Source organism: Melopsittacus undulatus, chromosome 12 (genome assembly GCF_012275295.1).
Source record: "Melopsittacus undulatus isolate bMelUnd1 chromosome 12, bMelUnd1.mat.Z, whole genome shotgun sequence".
Taxonomy (NCBI): domain Eukaryota; kingdom Metazoa; phylum Chordata; class Aves; order Psittaciformes; family Psittaculidae; genus Melopsittacus; species Melopsittacus undulatus.
In genome coordinates, this window is record NC_047538.1 from 7,816,821 (window position 1) to 7,839,703 (window position 22,883).

Consider the following 22,883-nt stretch of genomic DNA (forward strand, 5'->3'; position numbering starts at 1 on the left):
TTCACAAGTAATGCTGACAGAACTGAATTAATTCCTTTTGCCGAGCTGCCTTCCTTGAAAGTGATGCTTTAACATCATGGTGAACCCCAGTTTCCTTCTGCTCATCCAAATGAATCCCCATGTTATGATCAGCTGTGCATACATGTATTGATTTTTAAACCAGAGGAGCAAGCCACAACAGACCTCAGATATCAGAGTCCTTCACCTCCCGTATTGCCACTCCTGGTATTCGGTATCAAACAGAACAAACAGCCCAAACTGGCTGCACAGGGCAGACATCTCACACTACATCTCTGCTGCAGTGTTGGCTGGGAGCAACCCTGGATGCAGCCAACAGTGAGGAAGTAAATAACAGCAGGACCAAACTCAGCAAAAAGCTGCTCCCATGTTGCTGCCCTGGCTGACCGCAAGCACACTGGGAGCTGCAGTGGTCCAGCCAGCCATAAATGGGGACTACTGCCTTGGAGAGACTGATCTCCATCTCTTCCAGGCTGTGAAGCAGGACCTGAAGCTGAAACCTACGGCAAGGAAAGGCCCTGGGCACACAGCACCTCTTGGCCAGAAACCTTCCAAAGCTCAGGCCAAGGGAGCCCTGCCCGAGTCTGCTGGGATCACCCCTGCAATGAGCCAGCTTAGACAGATACACTTCCCAAGCAGGAATTCCTCCCCACTGCACTTACAGCTTAATTATAATGCTCTTGCAAGGAATTTCAATTCTTCCTGCCATGGGAACAAGCTCTGTAATGAAAAGGCTTTATTAAAACGAAATGTAAAACATGGTATTAATTAATGAGGCTGTGCAGGTGTGTCCATGGAAGCAGCCTGGCTCCGCGCGCGTGGAAGGGAGCCAGATAAGGGGTTAGCTGCAGCATAACACCCCTATCACTGTGCAGTACCAAGTTCCCTGTCATTACATCTCACGCACACAGCCATGTGGTGTTACTCAGGTTTGAATTCACATGAGAAAACACTGAGGAGCACCTGGGGAAGAGGTGGTGAAGATGTGCTCCCTGCAGGAATCCAACACGACTTTCAAAGCTAAACCAGCCCATGTGGTCCTCATGCCTCTACAGAGCTGGTCGGGTGCCTCCTACCAGGGAGAATATCAGAGTGGGAATTAACACAGACCAACAGCACTAAGGTCAAAATGCCTTAACATACAGAAAACACAAGCTTAAAGACAGGCCTGTGTGACAGTGATGTTGAAACTCATGCAGTTGGAAAGCCAACGGCAGCCAAAAGGTCACAGAAGACACAGTGTTCAGTTAACACTGACCTGCAGATTGTGGGGGGGGTTCTCTTTTTAACACTCAGACCAAATCTGTGTCCTTCATTCCTTAGCAGTTTGTATATACGAACCAGCTTCTGTGTTGATGACTGAACTGCACATATAAAGGCACAATCACAGTCGTGTGATGGCTGCATATAGCACAGGGCTACAAATAGCCCCTTTTTGTTTTCCTTTGACAGGCGTGCTTGCAGCCCTGTGGAAAGATATTCTTCATTCATCTGAGCTAGCCTATTTGTTGAAATGCAGCAAATCACACTCCAGCAGGTGTGAGCATTATGGAAGGCTATTAAAAGGAGGAGGTTGGTATCTTACTCATATGTCAACATAAGAAAAACATAATGATTATATACGTTCAAAGGCACGTACACATGTAGGATCGTAGAATCCCAGCCTGGTTTGGGTTGAAGGGACCTTAAAGCTCCTCCAGCTCCATCCCCTGGCACGGGCAGGGACCCCTTCCACTGGAGCAGCTGCTCCAAGCCCCTGTGTCCAACCTGGCCTTGAGCACTGCCAGGGATGGGGCAGCCATAGCTCCTCTGGGCACCCTGTGCCAGCGCCTCAGCACCCTCACAGGGAACAGCTTCTGCCTAAGAGCTCAGCTCAGTCTCCCCTCAGGCAGGTTCAAGCCATTCCCCTTGGCCTATCACTACCTCATTATTGGAGGTACAGCCTGTGTCACAAATCCCTTTTCAGGGTTTCTTTTGTGTAGAATGGGAATTTATGGACAATCATTATGGTATAAGCCAGATACCCCTCGGCAAGTAAGCACAGCCCTTGTGATTAACAGTGCCACCAGCTGACCACTGCAAGTCAGCAAAAGCTATTAGTGACTGTTAGCTTCCGATGACACAGCTCTTCCCAACGCCAGCTGGGATGCAAACGCTCCCTGGGCACAAGCAATCCAGGATGGTCTTCAAGTACCCCCCTGATCGCCCCTGTCTGGCAAACAGAAAGAAATAATGCTGCCAAAAAGGGGCATTTCCTAACTCCCATGCAATTAACTTTGAAATCACAGCTAGGATAAACTTACACCGATTTTAACACAATTATATAGGCCTCTATGTATACACATAACACAAAGCCCGTTTTGTTTTGCTTATAAACCCCCTTGCAAACACATCCTCTGCATGGCTGAGATGCAGCTGTTACATTCCAAGCCTCAGCATCCAGTGAATTTTTATGGCTGAGCTATAAACCTCTGAAAAATAAGGTTTATAATAGAAACCCTGACACTGTGTGAAATATAGCAGCACTGCTGGGTGCTGCTGTAATATGGCCCTAATTTATAAAGCGCAGAGGAATCCTGTTCCATTTTGAACCGTACAGACAGTAATCTAGAGAAAGGGGAAACCATGAGGAAAAATGGTCGTGTCGTCCGTGAGCTACAGCGTCTCGTCCATCCAACGAGGCAAAAATCAAATAGGATGCCACAACATTTAGGCCGTGCACTGAATCCTGGGCTGTCACCCAATGAAAACATGGTGTATCCTAGGACAGGGGGATATTTCATAGAGCCATGTGCCATTTCCCATGCCTCCGGGCAGTATTTCTCCGAGTGAGTATTTGATATGAGAACACTGAAAGTAAAGAGAAAAATAGGAAGAGGAGAGAAACACAACCCAAAGCCTCCGGTCTGGCTGACACAAGAGATGTGTTTGCAAGAGGGCTTCAGTGTACTCCTGTTTAAATTGAAAAGAAGTGGCAAAGTAGATTGTTTACTCACAGGAGAACACAAGTTCATCACTACAGCTTAGGAGAAAGCTCTTGGTGCCTTAAGCCTCCAGCTCTGTGTTAAAGGAGGTGGTAATTCACGGACAGCTCCCTGATCAGCATCCGCTTGTCGCAGTACACTGGAGCACAAACCTGTTAGAGATCTTTATGGTGACTGTGAAGGGCTAAAGCAGAGGTTTAAACCTTGGGATTTATGTCTGGAGAGTCACTTTGGGCCTCTGTGACCATCACTGCCCTGGGATGCCTGTCCCACACTGGAGCAGGAGGAGGGAACTGGACAAAAATGGCTGTGTGACAAAGAGATGCTCGCTTGCAGTTATGGGAAGCAAATGGGAAACTCCTGGCACAGTGGTCAGGAATCAGGGGAGCAAGGATGTCCTTCATCACCAGCACTTGCTCCAAATCCTACAAAACAAACCCTTCTCCCCTACACATCAGAATGAACTCTTCCTAGATGCTGGGATCATCCCAATTGTTCCCAATGCTATTCCACAGCAGATGCAACACTGTGGGGGCTCACAGCTCTTGGGTTTATCCCGCAATTTCCATTGTGGCCATCCCAGATTTCTTTCCTGCTTCCTCTCAACAGTCTCCTTTTGCACACTGAGCATCACAGGAGAACAAATCCACATTTACTGCACCTTTCCTGCTAAAACTCCTTCCCAGCAGACTTGCTGTAAGTCAAGCACACTGTGCTCCTGTTGCCCGTATCACTGCCCATGGTGCAGTAACCATTTACCTGCTGCAGGCTCATCCCCCTGCTCAAACCCTTGGGTCTCTTCAGGAACAAGAAGCCTGGGTTTGCCTGCAGAAGAAGCCAACAGGAAGCTGTGCTTCCCCCCAGACTTCACCTTCAGACACTGCAGGAATGTTCTGGGCTCGCCGGGATGCTGGGATCCAGGCATGCGAGGGGCTGAGCTCTACATAAACTGTTAGCAGGCTAACGAGGGCATCTGCAGAAGGAACAGGCACTAAAACTGAAACTAGATACAAAATAAATATCCCAGAGCTGGATTTCCTAAAAAAGATTCTGCTGAGCTATAGTTCCACATCAAATTTTTATTGAATACATTTTCTACTGAGAATTTGGGCACTAAAACCAGTCAAAATCATAGGAGAGGAGTATAAATTTCATGTGGAGTTTCCACTGCAAATACCCTTCAGAAGAAAAAGCCAAAACACTTTTTAATCAAACCCATTCCACACCTTCTCTTTCCTTTCCCTTTCCAGCAGGCTGGAAATCTGAGCCCCCAGGAAGCCTCTGTGAGAGGGATGCTCCTCTTGAAGGTCATGGAGGGGACACACACACATTATCCATCCTTTGCCATGCCTAAGATGGTGCCCAGGACTGTATCATGTGTAGCAAAGCTATGATGAAGATGACATTTTAAAGCCACTGATGTTCTCCTGATGCTAATTCACACAAATCACTGCTAAACCCCAAGCTTGACACCACTTCACTCCCCAGACTCAAGAGCTGATCCTCAATGACACCAGTCACATTAATTCCTGAATCCTTCCTGGACTTCATATTCAATTCCACACATCTTTACTTGATTCTAAACCCAAAAATGAAGGTTTAGCTCCCTGGAAGGACAAAGTACAAGCAAGACTGGGGGTCACTTTGAGCTTGGAAAGACTCTAGGGTCTAATATGGTATTACAAACAGAAAAGCTATTTGAGAGAACTTCTCTTAGCAGCTTCCCAGCATCTACAGTTGTAACTTCTTATCCCACTCAGAGAAAAATTCCTTTCTCCAAGGTTTCCAGATCTGGCAGCATAATGCATATCTTACATGGGTCCAGAATCAAGCACCTTCTGGAACTCAAGTGGGTCTCTGACACCATCCTAAACACTCCTATGGCTGGTCCTCCAGTTACCTGAGCAGAGAATGACACTGAAGAAAAGGTCAATAAATGGCAGACAGGAGATGAGATCCCCTAATAGGCATAATTACTGATGATCCAAGTGCCCCATTGCTCAGGGAGCAGGTTCCAGGACACGTTTGCTGTATTTTTCCATGGAAAAAGGAAGGTTGCTACAGGATTTGGAGGGGATGGTTTCCTGCACCGACACTGCTTCAGTACAGACAGCCCCGCGCAGTTCCATCGCCTCCACGGAAACAAGTGACCTTGAAAGATGTTGCATTCATTTTTCTTTCTGCATATTTTTTGTGATGGATTTAATGTTCAATAAACCCCAAAAAAATCACAGCATTTGAGGCTCGAGCTATTTGTGCAAGTGCCAAGCACTGCAGGAGGAGTTCAGGGCTGATTTCTGCACCTCGCTCAACCCATTCACAGCACAACTGATGCCGCAGCTCCATTCTCTTCACTGTAGGCTGAGAAGGGGATTTATTTGCTATGCGGATTCCTCTTCCTACAAAGTTTTACACCCTGCATGTGATGCAGATTCCTAGCAGGACAGATGTGTGAAATGCAGAAGCACAGGATGAGCATAATTCAACTGATATGTTTCACAAAGTATTATTCTGCAGGTTTTAGTCTGTGATGCTTGTTATAGGTGGCTCCATGAGGTCTGTCAGAGCATTTAACAGCCGCTGCTCCTAACAAACCCAGTAACAGTGATGCCAGCCAAACATATCTGTCCAACACACACACCATCCTGCATGTCCCAAGGACTATGTCAGGCAATACATATGCGATGTGCTCTACATGTGGCACTGGGTCATGGGCAGAGTGACCATCACTTGGGCTGTGCTCGCACCACCCATCCCTGCCGCTACCTGCACTGGTTTCACTTGCTGCAAGGAGATCAGAACTACCTTCAGCATTCCTCGGGAGCTTTCTGCAGTGTTTGGCTGTAAAAGGAGGACAATATGAAGACATCCTCAATCCAACAAACTTCTTTTGTGCCGGTTACGTTCTCAGGAAATCCACTTTCCAGGGAACAGACCATCCCATCTTACAGAGACTAAACTGATAGAAACCTCAACCTCTATGTTCCCCATCTAAACTGCGCTTCCGCTGCTGCTGATGGCTAACAACGGCAGCGCGAGCTCGCAGGCTGTCAGATGACATACGTCTTGCAGCAGCATGACGAGAGATGCAAAGAGGCTGACATTTAACTGAAACAAATGTATGACAAGAAAAATCTTGCACTTTTTCCTTACACAGAACACGATGCCCTGAGGTATGGAGCTTGTTCAGGAGGGGAAAACCACTTAGGTCCTTCTCCTCCAGCTTCTGCCCCTTCACTACTACATGAAATGAATGGTTGTGGACTGGCAAGAGGGATGCAGTGGTACAGGTGGCAGCTGCAGGAAGTGACTGGGATGGGATCTCCTGCAGGACAAGACACAGTGGTCGTTAATTGGGGGCCTACACAAGACATCAGTGTCAGCTGAAGGCAGCCGCTCTATAGGAAGGGAATAGACAGATACTCCAGAAATAAAAGATGATTTTGAGAATAAAAGCAACTGGGGTAATAAGGGAGGTGTTCAGAGCAGCAGGACAGTGAGGAAAGCACTTGGAACTGCAGGCACCTGGGAAGTGATTTATCCAGAACACTTACCAAAGTGTGCCGGAGCAGATAAAACATAAACAGGGCAGCTCCCTGCAGGCCAGAACACTGCATATTGGAGGAAAAGAAACTAGCCTGTGTTAGGAGGAGAGACTTGAGCCTTGGCAGCATCTGCTGCACGTCCCCCGCTGCCCACGCCAAAGCCAACTCCAAAGCTCTAAACTCAGACTGCAATTTGCTTCACTACAGAATTTCCAACCCAATCCCCAATTATGCCTCTCCAGAGAGGATGAAACTTCAGCCGAAAGGAATAATACATTCATCGACACCTGCAGACCTAATAATTGACCAGGGAGGATGTGGATGAGATCAGCAAAACTGCTGCATTGCTACTGCAAGCGTCAGTGTCCTACACCAGCAAACAGCTCTGCTCCTGCAAGGTGCATAATTTAATAAACCATTAACTCAAACCTGAGGTGAAGTAAATTCAGCGTATTACACATTTCAAAATAGCATTAGAATTCAATTTAAGTGTCACAAAAAGCCTAATCCTCAATATACAGAGCATATTAATAAGTATCTTGGAGCCTGTGGTTTGATTCAATTTCCAGCTGAGCTGCACTGTCGCCTGACTGTGATCCCTGCACCAGGACCTCTCGGTGATGGCATCACTGCTCCGACCTGGAGCAGAACAGGAGGATGCAGGGTCCTGCTGTCTGGGTGAACACAGGGGTGTACACTTGAGCAAAAGCCATCCAGCTTCAGTGGTGTCACCTCTGGGTGCCACTGTGAAGAGGTCGATGCTCCCCAGCAATGGTGTAAAGTGCACGAGAGCCCAAGCACGGAACCCGCTTCCCATTTCCGTGATAGTCCATGTCCTGGACTGTTTCACATCACCCCTGTAATTCCTCCCCTCTATCAGCAACCCCAGCACGTCCCACAGCAGTTGGGGAAACGCATCTCTCCTCTAAATGACAACAGATTATTTAAGCAACACCTAAAGCACTCTGACTGCTTCCCAGTGCGCTCGCATTAACGTCAGTCTCCTCATATATCTAGGGAACAAATCCGGGGTTTTCTTTAAGATGGTGGAGAGCTGTACAAAAATAGCAGAGAGCTGCTCTGAAAATAAAGTTATGTGCTCGAAAGGGCTGGAAATTGTTTTTTAATCACTGGCGTCTTTCTTCTGGCATCTAATCCGCGGGCTCTCCATTCTGCTCCCATCCAACTCCTCAGGAAAAGGCAGCAAGTGTGTTAATAAATAATTGATACAAACATTACAAAAGATAAAGCACTCCTGCTCAAACGTTCCCAGCCTCCGACATACCAGTTCATTTGTAATCCTCTCCGCCTCCCCTTGGCTGGAACATCAGCACAGGGTTATTGCTTGCTTCTCTCCGCAGCCCCATCTTACTCATCCCACAGGTGTCAAAACACATCTTTGCTTTGAAGGTATCCAGACAGATAAAAGGGGCATGGCCCAGCCTGAGTCACAAGCTCAATTTTATCTGCTGCAGATTTTTGTCATAAAAAAGTGTTTTTCAGGAAAGCAACCTCCTGATTTATTTTCATGGTGTTGAGCATGGGGATGGATGTTAAACGCAGCCCTGCTGCTGGATCTCCCGGGAAGCAGGGCTCCTATGGAAGCTGTTCCCAACGCTTTGTCCTTCCCCAGGACATGCTCTGTGAAGCTGAACAGGGTGGTTTTGGAGCATGCTGCACAGGATGGGTTTGTTCTTAGGAAGGAGACTGTCAGGAGCAAGAGGCTGTGATGAGCACGGCCAGATGGGAGTTAGTTTTAGTGAAGGTGAACACTATGGGAAGCTAACATTAGTGAGCAAGTACAACCTGAAGGAGGAGAAACGAAGCAAAAATAGCCTTCAATTGGAACAGATCCTCTCTGTGCCTGTATTAAAAAAAGACTGTAAGACTGGAGGTGGGTTTCAAAGGATGCAAATTAGGGCACAAGAAAACAAGTGGGAAACAGTATTCACTGGGATCACCCCCAGGTGAACCACTGCCTGTACCCAAGTACCATCACTGGGGCTGCTCCCCTTTTGGAAGCCCTGGCATGGCTGGATGCTGCCCATCCTCCTTGGCCTGCCCAAGCCAACCTGCCATGGTTGCTCCATCTGCCAGGAGTTCTATGTGCCAAGCACCTTCAGGTGAGCATCTTGGCCAAGAGGAGCTGCACATCCACGAGCTATGAGCTGGAGACAGAGGGACGAGCTCTGAGCAGCATTTCCATCCTCAACAGGAGACATTGCAAAGGCAGCAAGTGCAGGGAGAAGAGAGCGGCTGTCACCACGAGTGATTCTCAATGCCCATCACCAGTGCTGGCACTGACAGTGGCCCTGGATGCCTCAGGGAGACTCAGGAGTGACTGGGATGGAGATGACGAAGAGCAGAGCTGCAGCAGCTGGCTCCCATCAAAGAGGAAGGGTTCCTCTCAGGTTTCTGATGCTGAAGGCAAAGGACAGAGGTCTTCCATCACTGCAGTGCCATGGCTTTTGCTGCTTCTTTGTTTTGCTAAGACACTGGAGTACAGCAGAGCAAGACATGAATTGTTATCGTTAAAGCTACCTCTGATGATAGTTAAAAGGAAGTGCTGGGGCACTCGTGCTAAACAGACCTTGAGTTTTACACAATGTGGCACCTTCTAAACCTATTTAACTGTTCACCCCGCTGTTAAACAGAGCTTTGCTGTAGATGTCTGGCCAGAGTGAGTATCAAAAGCACTTCTTCTGTGGCAGCTCTGAGCCTCTCCAAGGGGGCTCAGACTGGCCATGAAGACACATCAGAGATAAATGGCACTAAAGGCCACAGATCCCAAAGTGCCAGCACTCCTGGATGGGATCCTGGACCTTGGACCAGTCAGTCACTGTCTCAGGGTCACCCAGCCCATCTGCTCTGTGATGCTGAGGGTCATCACAGCAGCATGCTCAGGATGCTGAACCACGCTGGCTCCGTTAGGCACCCTGCCACACTGCTGCACTCCAATACACACTTAATTCATCATAGAGGCTGGAACTCACTTTGGGAAAATGTGCTGTCATAGCAGCAACAGTTTATATTCCCGTTAGCAAATGTGCAGAGGTTCATTATGCTGAGAGCCTAACTGACACCTTGATCCCCAACAGCACAGGCCTGAAGTGCCCACATCCACCGCACGATGCCTGGTGCTTTATTGCCCAGTCACTTCTATTTTACCCACATGAAAAATAAAACCCCATTACTAAGCAAAAGTCTCAGGAATTTTGATGAGATTGTAATGCTTCCAATTTGGGTTGAAAAAGACCAAAATCCTCAAGCTGGCTGTTGCTCTTCCAGCCAGGGACGGGGAAAATGCTGCTGATGCAGCACAAGTGATGAGACAGGGAATGCTGCCCTGCCGGGGCGCTGCCAAAAGGAAATGGGAAGGTTTTCTTCTTGCTTAGGATATAATGGAAACTTTGAGGCAAAATATACAGAATTAACACCAAATTTCTGCATTAACATGAATGAAACCCGAGTGCATAAAATGCACATTGCTCCCGTATCTAGGCAAACAATCACAGGAAAGATGGTGATATGAGAATCTATCCCACTCATGAAGAACTAATATTCAGCTACTGCCTAAATTCACAAGTTGTTAGTATGATCCTACAGAATGGTTTATGTACTTCATAATTAAGAAAAAGGGCAATGCCCTTTTTAATGTATTACATCTCATAACCACAGCACCTTAACTCCAGCACTAAAGCGATGCTTGTCCAACAAACTCAGTCTGCAGCTGTAGGGCCCAGAAGTGGAAGAGACCAAGAGACACCACTGGTAAAGATGAAGCTCTCCTCCAGTAACCTCTGCAAGCAGCAGCCTGCCCTGAAGCCTGGCACTAGAGTAACTCTGAATGCCTGGGGTGCCAATTACCATGCTGCAGAACACACTGCACTGTGCTCCTCAGCTGTGCCAATGTTTGAAAATCCTCTATCTGAGACTCCACATTTTCCCTGCATTAGTCATCACGAGTACAAACAGGGGCTTCTTCTTCCTCTTTTCATTGACAGAAAATCTGGTGCCATTGAGAAGGTCTAAATACACACAGGGTGTTTGCACACGCGTGTCCTGCTGGCAGCCGAACCAGCATCCCAGTAGCATGATGTGTGCTGAAGCCTTTCCAGGAGTTTGGGGACCTGCCATCCCTCATACCTATAAAAAGGCCTCAGCAGCACCATTCTGTGCTTGACTGACTGTGAACAGCCAGAGCACTGCTGCTTTTAGGATGCTAAAAGGTAATACAAAGCAATAAATGAAAGATGTGCTACTGACGAGCCTCCGCGGTGCCCCTTGAAGAGGTCATCTGCATCCTCAGCCCCATCTCCTCCTCTGCCTGTCGCTCAGAGCATGATCCTCTATTTCTGGATATCAGGAAATGCAAAGAAAAACATGAGAACCCAATGTAGAGAACACCACCACCCTGGTGATGGCTCCTTCACTGAGCTCAGGCCCATGTCAGTGCCCAGGGCTGGACCGCCTCCCGCAGACACTACAAAGCTTACTCAGCATTTACAACATCTATTAGAAACACGAAAGGTGCCTGGGGAAAGGCAACGTTTAAAATCCATTATCAAGAACATCCAAAATGTCTCAAAGACGTAAAACCCCATCAGAATGGAGAAGAGGGAACCTCACGTATGGTGCCTTGCACTGCAAACCTGCCACCATGCCATGGTCTCTGCCCATGGCAGGGTAACTGCTCACAGGAAGAACACTGCATTGTGCCCACAGACAGTTCAAGCTGACTGGATTTAATTCCTGAGCAGTCTGCAGGGAGAAGGCACATTGTGTCAATCATAAATGGCAACGCAAAGTTGTTTAAGTAAGAAATTGGATACCAGCGTAATGGCATTAATGGCTATAGCACAGTATAAATGCAGGGGAGAGACTGATAGTCTCTGTGGCTTGTTTGAGTCTTGGCCTTTATGCTGCAAACGCTAGTCAGAAAAGATCAAGAACAACTGCATGGGGATTTTTAATCAATATCTAACCTGACAATAGGATTTGGAGGAAGATCATCCCATAAAACACAGGCGGCATTGCAGACTAATTGTATTTACTTTCTATTGACCAGAGACTCGCAGGCAGAGCACTCCATGCCCCACGAAGGTGCTACCCTGCCTCTCAGACCCATGAAAATCACCCATTTGCCCTGTAAACTAAAAAGCCCAACACTGTGTTGGAAGTTCATGTCAGACACTGCCCTCCCTGTACCCATTCTGGAGTATCAAAGTCATTTGTTGGGTGGTGTTGAAGTAGAAGACTGAAGCAGGTGCACAAAGTACCTTCTCCCTCTTTCTGGTCTCACTCCCCCTCAATTCACTGTGGATCTAAACACAGACATTGTGCAGATGTTAGAAAAGCATCATCTATTCCTGGCTGCATAACCTTGAGCGCATGACTGAAGGATGCCCATTATGCCTGGGAGTTGCTGTCATGAATCACAGACCCCCATTCCTCCCACAGCAAACGCACGCTGTGTCCTTGTTTCTCAATACCAGTATACTACATCCAGAACACTGCATCATGTTTTATAAACAGCCTCATGAGAAAGGTACTTCCCACCTGCCCATCTCAACCCAAAGCAGTTATCAGAGCAAAGAGGATGCCTGAACAATGACACACACCTCCAAACCTGAACAAGCCAGAGCTCAGGGTACAGGTAAGGAGATCCTATGGTGCTGTAGGGTGCTCAGTGGGAATTTAGTTTCCTCTGAATTCCTGTGTCACAGCATCCACCACAGCACTGGCACAGATGGATTCTGAACCATGATGTGAGCACTGTCTGCTGCCTGAGCAAACAGGACCCAAAGTTCAGAGGTTTTGCTCGGCTCAATGCATTGAACCATGGATATTTAATGACTTCTGTAGGTGCAAAGCATCCTCCCTTTCACTTCCACATGGCAACTACATGCAGAGGATACAAACAGAGCTGAGACACACGTAAACATCACAGAGGACAATGACATTTTGTGCACATTCGTTTGATTATATCCATGGTGTGAGCACCATCCCGAGGGTCATGGTGTGTCTTTCACGCAGCAGTGACAACAGCAGCATCATCTTTTTGATACAGAAGCACAACTGCAAAACCCGGGAGGGGGAGCAGGGATTATTTTCCATTTGCTTCTTGAAACAGATGTCACCTTCCTCAGACCTGTTTGCTTTCAGGACTGCAGGGGTTTCGTCTTTAAAACAATAATGTCATTACAGTATGTGTCAAATGCTGTTTGCTAACAAAACAAAAAAACTGCTTCCACTTTGTAGCAACTGCACCCAGTCAATAACATCAGCAGCTCTGCAGAGGTGGGGTGAGCATCAGCCCAGTGAATACCCACCCCAGGTGAACTCCCTCATGTGAACCCAAGCTCAGCCACCGCAGCCCATGGACATGAGAGGGATCAGGCCACGGCCCAAACCCGGCTTCACTGTGCCCACAGCTGCCAAGAAAAATCACTGAGTGACCCCCAGAAAAGCAGCTCTGGCCACAGGACTCAGCCCAAACTCAAACACAGCCATGAGGCTGATTCTCTCTCGCACCATTGCATGCCGGGACCGCAGCTGCTTCCCCATCTCCTGCACCTGCCTCACTTTGGAACAGGAAAACACAACCAAAAGCCTTCAGAAAGTCTCACTTGAGCTGACTCTATTTAGGGAACATTTGAGCTATCACCAGCTCTACATCTGCTGGAGAAAACATATTGTACCTCTGAACAGAGATATACAACAACCAAATCCATAGTTCTCACAAACAAAATCCCACAAACAAGGACGCACGGGCTCCAAAGGCAAACACAGCCTTGCCCAGGTGACCCCTGGAGAGAGGAACTTGTCATCATCCTACCTGCAGAAGCCAGTAGCACCTTCTGTGAAACGTGGGGATGATGGAGGAATGGACGTAACAGCCGTACAAGCACTAGGGACAGAAAAGAGAAGGAAAGTTGGGTTAGTAAAGGAAACCATCACCCAGGAAGCAGCACCAGGGACGAGAGTGGCAGCGCATTATCTGCTATTAGAGGATGCTGTTCTGCAGCTGGTCCAGGGCTGGGAACACACGACAGCAGCTTATGGCACCCCACAGTTATTGAGCATCACTACAGGTTACAGAATCACCCTCCCAACAGTCCACCATAGCCCAGCCACCCATGAGCCTCCCCAGGGTGGCTCCCTGGGCTGCACTTGCATCTTCACTTCAGCATGGTTTTATTCTTTCAAACCCAACATACTCTCTGTTTCATCAACATGTATGTAAACTGAAAACTTAGGGTTTATATACTCAGGAAGCTTCTGTCACGGTATTTCATGCCACAGCATCACTAGTGATGTGAAGGGTGACACATGGCACCAAGGCTTTACTGGTGCCATGGGGGGAACCACACTCAGTGCCCAGTGAGGCCGGTGCGCTGTCAAGCAGCAGCACTCGTTGGTGAGCACACGGTTCTATGGCAGGATCTCCCCCCCAGCCCAGCACCCACAAGGTCAGCCTGAATGAGAAAGGATTGAAGGGCTGCTGGCTGCTATCACAGAGTTGTTTTTAAAAGACAAATGACAAAGATTAATGATGTTTTGAGATGTGTCCGGGTACATCCACACACACAAAACCAGGGAGGAAAACAGAGGGGGAAACCCGCAGAAAAGAACCCAAAGAAAAGCTTAACATGTAAATCCCAGCACTCAGCCTGGGGAAAAGCAGACACTGTTTGTTTAAGATAACCCCTGACAGCGACTCCTGGCTGCATGGCACCAGGGGCTGCATTTAAAGGTCTTTAATGTTCAGTTGTGCTGAGTCAGAGCTGGTCCCTGCTATGGAAAGCGGATTGGAAGGTGCAGCATCTCTCACTCCGACCAGCTTCCCAGCGAGGATGGGCAAACTGGTGTGGGGCACACCACCGGAGCAGCATCCATGAACATCCCCAGCATCTCGTGCAGTGCACATCAATACACACCAGCAATCCATAGTCTGCTGCTGTGAGCTTGACTGACATTGCACCAGGATTAAAACACGTAATGACAGGCACTAGTGCTGAGCTCCTGGAAGCTCCCTGCAGTCAGGAGGTAGGAAAGCTGCTCTCTACCTCCAGATCTGTCTCACATATAATTCTAGAGGTGTCAATAATGAATTACATAAAAGCAGCCCACCTCCACAGAACTGGTTCCCAACATCTCTGCAAACCGCTACAAAAAGCCTCCTGATGGCTCACAGAATGTACATCAGGACATGGGAATCCAGTTCTGGGTTGATGCTTTGGGGCTGGATGTTCTAACTTGGGTAGCTGGGATGGGGGGTGTAAGCAGCCACGTGTAAGCAACCCCCTGGCCTTGGAGAGACAGTGGGGAGTTTTCTTCACTGTGGAGAAATGAACTGCAGTGGGAGAAAGAGACCCCAGCACCCCAGCTTCTGGAGGAAGGACGGGATGAGTGATGGCAGCAATAAAAACCACATTAATTTTCACATAAAAAGGCATTAAAAATGTTTAAGATATAAATAGAAACCCCCGAAGTCCGAGCCTCCGTTTTGGAGGATTTTCAAGGTTAATGAGTTAAGCACTGTTAGATGGCATCTCCTAGCATGGCACATGCGGGTTAACAGGGGCGGGTGCATCCTCAGCTCCAACAAGGGCAGTGATGGTCCCTCTGCCTCACCAAGAGCCAGTGGCAGCCACTCCACATCACGCTGCACTTCATTAGGAGAAGGGAATTACCTGCCGGGCTGGCCTGAGGAGACAGGGAAGCAGGGAACGTGGAATGCCTTTAGCTAAAGGAGCCTTTAAATGAATCCTTGCTCAGAACAGCAGAAGGGGTTTCATTAACTGGGGTTTCTGGGCTTTAGTGGGGAGGGCGCAGCAGCAGAGGCCTGTGTGGCTGTGGCTATGTTAATGCCAGGCTGGGCGCTCAGCCAACGCATTAAGTGAAATCGAATTCCTGAAACCAGCTTTAATCAGCAGATTTTTAAGGTTAGAATGACTCTCTCCTCTGGAAGCCTTGCCAAGGTTAATTCCGTCCTGAGCAGCCTGAATTAATGGGCTGGACAGGGGAGAACGTTTTTCACGATTCCCTTTTTCAAGCTGACCAAATCTGCAGGAGGGAAGAAAAGGCAGTTCTGAGGTGTGTGGGGAGGAACACCACTCCAGCAGCATGGTTTCTGCCTGAGGACACAGCGGAGATGGGAGCAGGAGATGGGAGCAGGAACCAGTGCTGGCACCAGCATCAGGCATCAGCCCGTCCCCTACAGAAGCCATGGGATCACTCCCATCCCTGTTGCCATGGCAGGACAGGGATGCTCACGGTTGCTGCAGCGTGGTCCAGGGCTGCAGCATCAGCACCACAGCCACCTTTAGGGGAGGGCTGTGCTTGTCCTTGCACACGTTCAGAGCAGAGGAGGGGAGCTGTGCAATTCCAGCTCCCCCCCCCCCATTGAAATGCAGTCCACATCTTGCATTATCAAACTTGTGGGAACTGGAGGGGGGAAATCAAAGTATTGGTGGATTTTTTTAATCCTGAGCTCCTTAAAGTGATTGTGGCTTATTTAAAACGAATGCAATAATGCTGAGGTGTTCTTCCTTAACGAGAACACCTTGGGAATGGGAACTGGAAAGCGAGAGAATCAAATATTCAAGATAGGCTTGGACAGGCTTTGAAATTCTCCTCCCCAGTGAGTTACCCCAGTGGATATTTAAAAGAAATAACAACTGCCTGGATTTTGTTCAGATTTTCACACTGAAGCCCCAATTCCCTTAATAAGGAACTAAATCAATCTTTAGAGAACAAATCACGTAAGACCTGTGGCTCTAAATTATTAAAATATACTGGAGTCATTTGCTGGTGTAAGGCTCCAACTTCTAATGCCCCATCAGCCCACAGGGCCAGGCCAGGCACCACAGCTTACCAGGCAAAAAGGACTGTGCGGGCAGGTGAGGGATGAAGCAGGCTCCTGCTCAGCACCATGGACCATGTGTGAACCCCAACAGCTCCGATTTGCACTGAATTCACAAAGCAGACTTTTCAGAGCAATGTGTTCATGGCAACAGCAGGAAAGATTGCCCCAAATAATGGAATGTGGCTACAAGACAAGTGAAATCCAAAGTACGTTGTAAAAAGAAAAGCAACAAGAAGCAAGCAAGAAATCATCACAACAAGGGATTCCTCAGAAAAAAGGCTCTCGGATCAAGCAAATGCACCTGCAAAAGAAAAGGCTGCTGCTTGCAGCCCCTGAGATGTGCTGAGAGCCCAAAGCCCACATACAAATGGCCACCAAGTATCCCAAGGAGCCCAATGCAAGGGAAGGATCATGCCCCAGGCACTGCCTGGATGTGTGCTCCAACACGTGCTGGCTTCTGCCTAGTGCTGTGCTCCATGATGGATGGTGAGCTAAGGCACACACATCTGTAGGGCCTGGTTCTGGTGCCACACACCCTAAAACTGAACATCCCATTCCCCACAGCCCAGAGCAGGACATCAAAACCCCCAGTAGGAACATAATGCCAATGAACAAACCAGGAACAGGGACACAACCACCCTGACTGCCTGGGACACTGGCAGCACAGGGGCAAGGAAAGCCACCGCCGCCACTCTTACCTCTTGTGATGGTGCCGAGCAGCCCACTCCAACCACATCCCCATTACACCACCCTGTTAGACCACCCCCATTACACCACCCTGTTAAACCACCCCCATTACATCCCTCTGTTAAACCATCCCCATTACACCACCACATTGCACAGGATCTCCTCCTGTAATTACACCAGCGTTCCAGATCTTCTCCCCCCATTTCCATAGGGAACAGCACACGGGTTGCAGCAGCAGCACTGCTAGCACGGATCAAACCTCCCGGGAAAGCTGAGTGAGGCGTTAGCTTCATTCTTCTCATCACCCTGATGACAGGGTACAGGTCTCCTAAATTAGCAGCTCTATCTGAGCCCAATCAAGCTCTGCCCTCACCCTCAGCCATTACCACTGCACCAGAGAGGTACAGCACAGCCATGTGGCAGCATCCAGGCTGCCCTGGTACAGGCTTCTCAGGCAGAGAGGATGGAAAAGCAATTTGTAAGCTCTCAGATCAGCATCCTTCAGTTCAGTAACCTGAGTTCCAGAGATACCAGTCAAAATACAACAATAAAACCCACTCTCCCATCCCTATCACAGACATTTCCGTTATCTGTTTATAAAGGTACCACTGTTACCCCATTCCTGTCACCAGCTTCCTCATATCCCAGCAGAGACACCATCCAATCTACCTGAAATCGATTTCTCTGGATTTCATAGATTGTGATCAGAGAAATTTGTGAGCTCTTTGTAGTAATTCATTTGTTTTACACACAGGAGCAATTTCCCATCCGAGTCTGTAACAAGTACCCACTAAATTCTCTGCCAATCTTCTTTCATTGGGCAGAGCACGGTTGGAAAAGCAAAGCAAGCAAAAACCTCAAGTCTCTAACGTGAGCTGCCTGTTGGCCACCAAATGAGAAGCATTGGGGAAAACCCTCAGATTTCATGTGTATCACCTCTCTTTTCCAACAGACTGGAAGTGAGCACCCTCGGAGATCGGGTTATCTCGCAGCAGATGGTCCTTCCTTCAGGACAGCGATGCTAAAGCCACGGACACGTTCCAAATCCATTTAAACATCAGATTAGGCTTGCCCCTGTCAGCCGCCGGAGCTGGGAGACAGCAGCGGCTCCCGCCTGCTCCATTAATCAACATTCAGTGAGGAAAGCCAACGTGCTGCTATAAACCCCCTGACTCGGTGCCAACACCACGCGCGGGGAACCTTGAGCCATCAATCTTCCTGTTCCTCCCCTGGCAGTGAGATGGGGCTGGGGAAAGGGGGAGCAGCAGCGGGGGCTCGGCCAGGCGGGTTTTGACAGCAAAGTGATGCTCAGTGACACTGAGCTGACAGGGATGCGAGGAGACACCGGCCTCAATGCTCCTCCGCACAGATCGGCCCCAGTTCGGCTTTATAAATGGGAATATGGGGAGGTGTAACTGTGGATGAACTGTGTGGCGCTGAGGAATCACCCATGGGGGAGGCAGGCTGCACCCAGAGGTCCTGTTTTGATCTAAAAAGGGATGAAAGTGTCATAACATAAGGAGGCATCCAAAATTCCCCATCACTGCTGAAAGTCTTCAAGTAAAACACTGCTAAACATGTTTTCTCACTCCTGATCTTGGTGAAACACAGACATGAGATGGGTTGGATTTTCCTCTGATGTTTATAGATGGCAACTTTGACTCAGTGAAGCACAAAACCCTGCCCAGATCTCAGTGCTGGATCGGTCTGTGCTGCTGCTGCTGTTTGCCTTTTATCCACCACAAAACTTAGGCAAGTGCTTGTAGCTTGCCAATTTGGGCATGGAGTCCCTGTGTACTAACAGGAGATCTCAAACACCATCTCTAGGTGGTCACAATGTCCCAGAGAACCTGACCCCTTCCTTCTGCACTATTGCTGCAGGGCTGCAGCGCCAGTGCCTGGCTGTGGCTCCAGATGCCAGAGTTTGGTTTTCATCCTATTGGCTCTTTATCTGACGTGTCTCAAACCCTCCTGATGCCCTTGATGTCACCAGCAGTTACACCTAGATAACGGCTTCTGGACTGAGCCCAGGGATCCTGTGTGATGGCTAATCACAGGAGGAGAGGTTACCGCAGCCTCCAAACCCAGAGCCAAGCTCTGTTTGCTGCAGGACCTTGTCACTTCTGGTAGCTTTTGTTACCAAATATTGTTCTGTTTACCTCGGGACTCGTTAGAAAGCAATTTTTTGAGGTGTTCAATATTTAATGAAATATGTAAATGTTTAATGGGTTCTTTCCCAAACCCTGTTTTCCCCCTGTGGAGTTCTGAAGTCACTGCAAGGACTGTGGGGTTTAACTTTCTTACTGTTAGGAATGATGCTTTTGATGACATAGGCTAATTGTCAGGAATCTGCATCTGTGGGTTGCAAACTTTGGTATCCCAGGCTCTAAGATCTACATTTCATGCCTGCAGCCCTATGCTGCTTGCCTGACAGACATCCCTCCGCTCTCCAATCTGACCCTCACACCTTTCTGTACCAGACTGTGGATCTTCACCTGCAGACTCCTCACTCAAGCAATTCCCAAACGCCTCCTGTCACTGGGACACTTTGCTGCATCTTCCTCACTGCAGGAAGGAGTCCCTAGAAAGCGATGTGTTTCTTCCCTTGACTTTTCCAGTGAACACCATTTCCTTCAGGTCTGGTCTTTGGACTCTCTATGTACTATGCTGATGCATGAGAACGGATAGCAACGTTTCCTCTTTCCATACCTGTATGGGGTTTTCCCTGCCCGTGCACCACGGGCTGACACCACCGCAGCACGGCGCAGGCAGCACCAGCCTCTTCATTGTTTCTACTGGTAATTCTTTTAATAAGAATCCTTTAATTATGTATGAAAAGCAAAGCAGGAGGCCAGATCAACAAGGAGCGACAGCTTTAATCTCGGTGTGCTCTGCAGCAGCCCTGCCTGGTGGGAATTGTGCCATCCGCTGCAATGTAGTGATGCTTTCAACACCATTCCCGAATCACCTAAGCCACGTCCTGCATGAATCACAGTGAAAGGCACAAGGTGCTGTGTCTCCAACAAGTGAGCAGACAGCATCTCTACAAGCACAAAATCCAATAGGACTTTTCTGTTATTTGCAATGCTGTCAAATGTGAGACGATTCAATAGGAACTGCCCACACTATCCTGCTACTTTATTGCTCAAATTGGTATTAGCCACACACTTGCAACTGGGTTATCCTTGAGTTCTGACTACAGCTAACTTCATCAAATCTTTCATGAATTCCATAGGAAGCACAAATCCAGAGCCCGGTCCTGCTGTGGGATCATTGGTATGCAGCCCCACACACCCACCTGCAGTAGCTGCCTGCTCATAAATGCATATTTCTTTATTAATATGGGGAAACTTTAATCTCAGTCTAATTTTACCTTTAGGGAAGCTATATCCCAAGGCTGCCAGGCGCTAAAACCCTCCAGATGCAGCGGTGTGATTTGTATTCAAAGCAGCAGGTCTATCTGTCAACATGTTTGTCTCCCCTATCTGCCAACTCTTATTTATAATCCCATTCAGATTAATGAATGACAGTAGTTCTCATCACAAGAAATCTGATTAATCAATTTAAGTGCTTAATCACCCTGGCCAGGGTGAGAACCAGAGGGGAGGGATGCTGCCTGGATAGGGACAAAGTTGTGAGACCTAGGAGGAAAATGGGAAGGACTCAAGGAGGGGAGCATGCATGGGATCCTCAATGGCTTTACAAGATTCCCAGGAGGTGAAAGCTTCCTTAGGGCTGGTGGGAACCATGGGGGATAACTGTGATAACCCAGCCAGGCATCCTGGAGGCCATGAGTGCTCTGGATGGGATGATAACCCAGCCAGGCATCCCGCACAGCACACTGCTCCAAATTAGCTCCCATCCATCACCTTCCCTTAACACAAAACACCCACTTGGGGGTTCATTCAAGACTGGTTTGAATGCTCTAGAATAATCTCCAGGGTTTTCAGGAGACCTGAGAGATGGGAAAGAGGCAAGCTTGAGCACAAATCACATCTATCTAGGAGGATTACCTAGAACAGAGGCCATGGAGTGTGAAGCTACTCTTGTGGATGCTCTAAATGACATGATAAAACCAAAAACCCTTATAGAACAACCGAAGCACAGGAATAACATCATCTTCTGTTCCATGAAAGCAAAGTTTACAGAGAAGTACCACTCTCTGCTGGCAGACAAGATATAGCTGAACCCTGTGACAAAGCAGCAGGCGCTCATCATGAATATGAAGATAACAGGCATCTTGTGAATACACCAGTCAATATTGCTTCCAAATCAGCCAGAGCTGTCCTCCTGCCAAGCCTCGTCTCATGGCCACTCACTGGAAATGAAGCTCAGAGCCTCCCTATCCTGCTCTTCAGGAACTGAAGCCCAGCATTATTAAATCCTTGCATCAGTGATCTGACAACAAACAGGGAATTGCTGCAAACAGGAGTTACAAATGAGCACAGGAGCATGGAGGAGCCAGGAACAGGGTGTTTGGGAAGATGAACTCCCTTCAAGGGTAACAAGTGCCTTGGTCACCATTTCTCCAAGATGGGGGAACGTTTCTTGGAGGGTAATGATGACTCTGGAGAGGATGAAACAGTGCAAGTGCAAAAAGAGATGGTTAAGAGCAGATCTGGGGACATAAGCTTAATGCAAAACCCAGACTCCCAATTTCACAGGTAAGAGAAAAGCCCAATCACACCAGCATCAGTGGGGGTCAGTAAGAGGAAAAGCAGTACTGCCTGGCTGCCTGGCTCCATGGTTTTCCAACCCAATCCTCAGCAGTTACTCAAGTGGGATACATAAAACCTCCAGGACAGAGACATTACCCGAGCACATCATCTCGGCTCCAGCAGCTTGTGCAGCCGCACGCTTTCCCAGGTATGAGGTTTCTTGACTGTCACCACAAGGTTAGAAGAATTGTGAGCTGGAAAATCATGGAGCATATTAATGTCATCCTGAAATATGACCACTATACACACAAGTATTTTATATTTATTCTCTTTTAGAAATGTTACAAAGACAATATAATGAGAACACTGCAAACAAGTGTTTTCCTCCTAATCTGGCAATAAAAATATGTCAAAGAAATGCCTAAAATCCTAATAGGAGAACAAAAAAGTAATGGGCTAGGCTATGACAGCTTTAGCTGTGACTTTACTCAAAGGCTTTAATCATGTCTAATGCAACGTAAATGGAAAATCAGATACAAACCTGTTCAAACCATTAATGTCTGTGTTGGTTGTCTCAGCTGTTATAGGAGCTGAGGCCGAACAGATTTGGTGGAGGTTAATGAAGATAGGTGGAGGTCTAAATACATTTATATCTGAGGGAACACTGCACACAAAAAGGATTACTGAGCTGGTCTTAGTGGAGATGCGACTGAGGTGGCAAATGCACAATTATAAAGAGATTTAGAAAGTGATTAGTCATTGCATTTGAACATGTGCTGGAAGAAAAGAACAAAGGCTTTCTTCATTAAATTAACGTCTGATAAACTTAGAATGAACAAAGAGGGAATGCTCTTTTTTCCAGGGCACAGCCAGGCCTTGGAAGTCAGCACCACAGGAAAGGGGGAGCTGATGCTACAGATGGATTGCAAAGGGCTTAATAATGTAATGACCCAGAGCCAGGATAACAGGCATCAACAGGGAGAGCATCAGCACCCCTACCTGACCCTGGGTCTGGATTTCAACCCTGGGATTCTGTTGGGATGCTCCCATCTGTGCTCTGTTCAACAGGGACACCAAAAGGGAATGGGGAAGCGAACCCTATGGGATACCCAATGGGGGG

General features: G+C 48.0%; 1 protein-coding gene across 1 annotated transcript in view; it reads right to left on the minus strand.

The window, feature by feature from the left end:
* The window catches only part of CAMTA1 (calmodulin binding transcription activator 1), a 220,578-nt gene that overhangs the window by 97,229 nt on the left and 100,466 nt on the right, over window positions 1–22,883 (minus strand). The window contains exon 5 of the mRNA XM_034068475.1: window positions 13,386–13,457. Coding sequence (XP_033924366.1) covers window positions 13,386–13,457 — 72 coding nt within the window. The remainder of the gene's footprint in view (window positions 1–13,385; window positions 13,458–22,883) is intronic.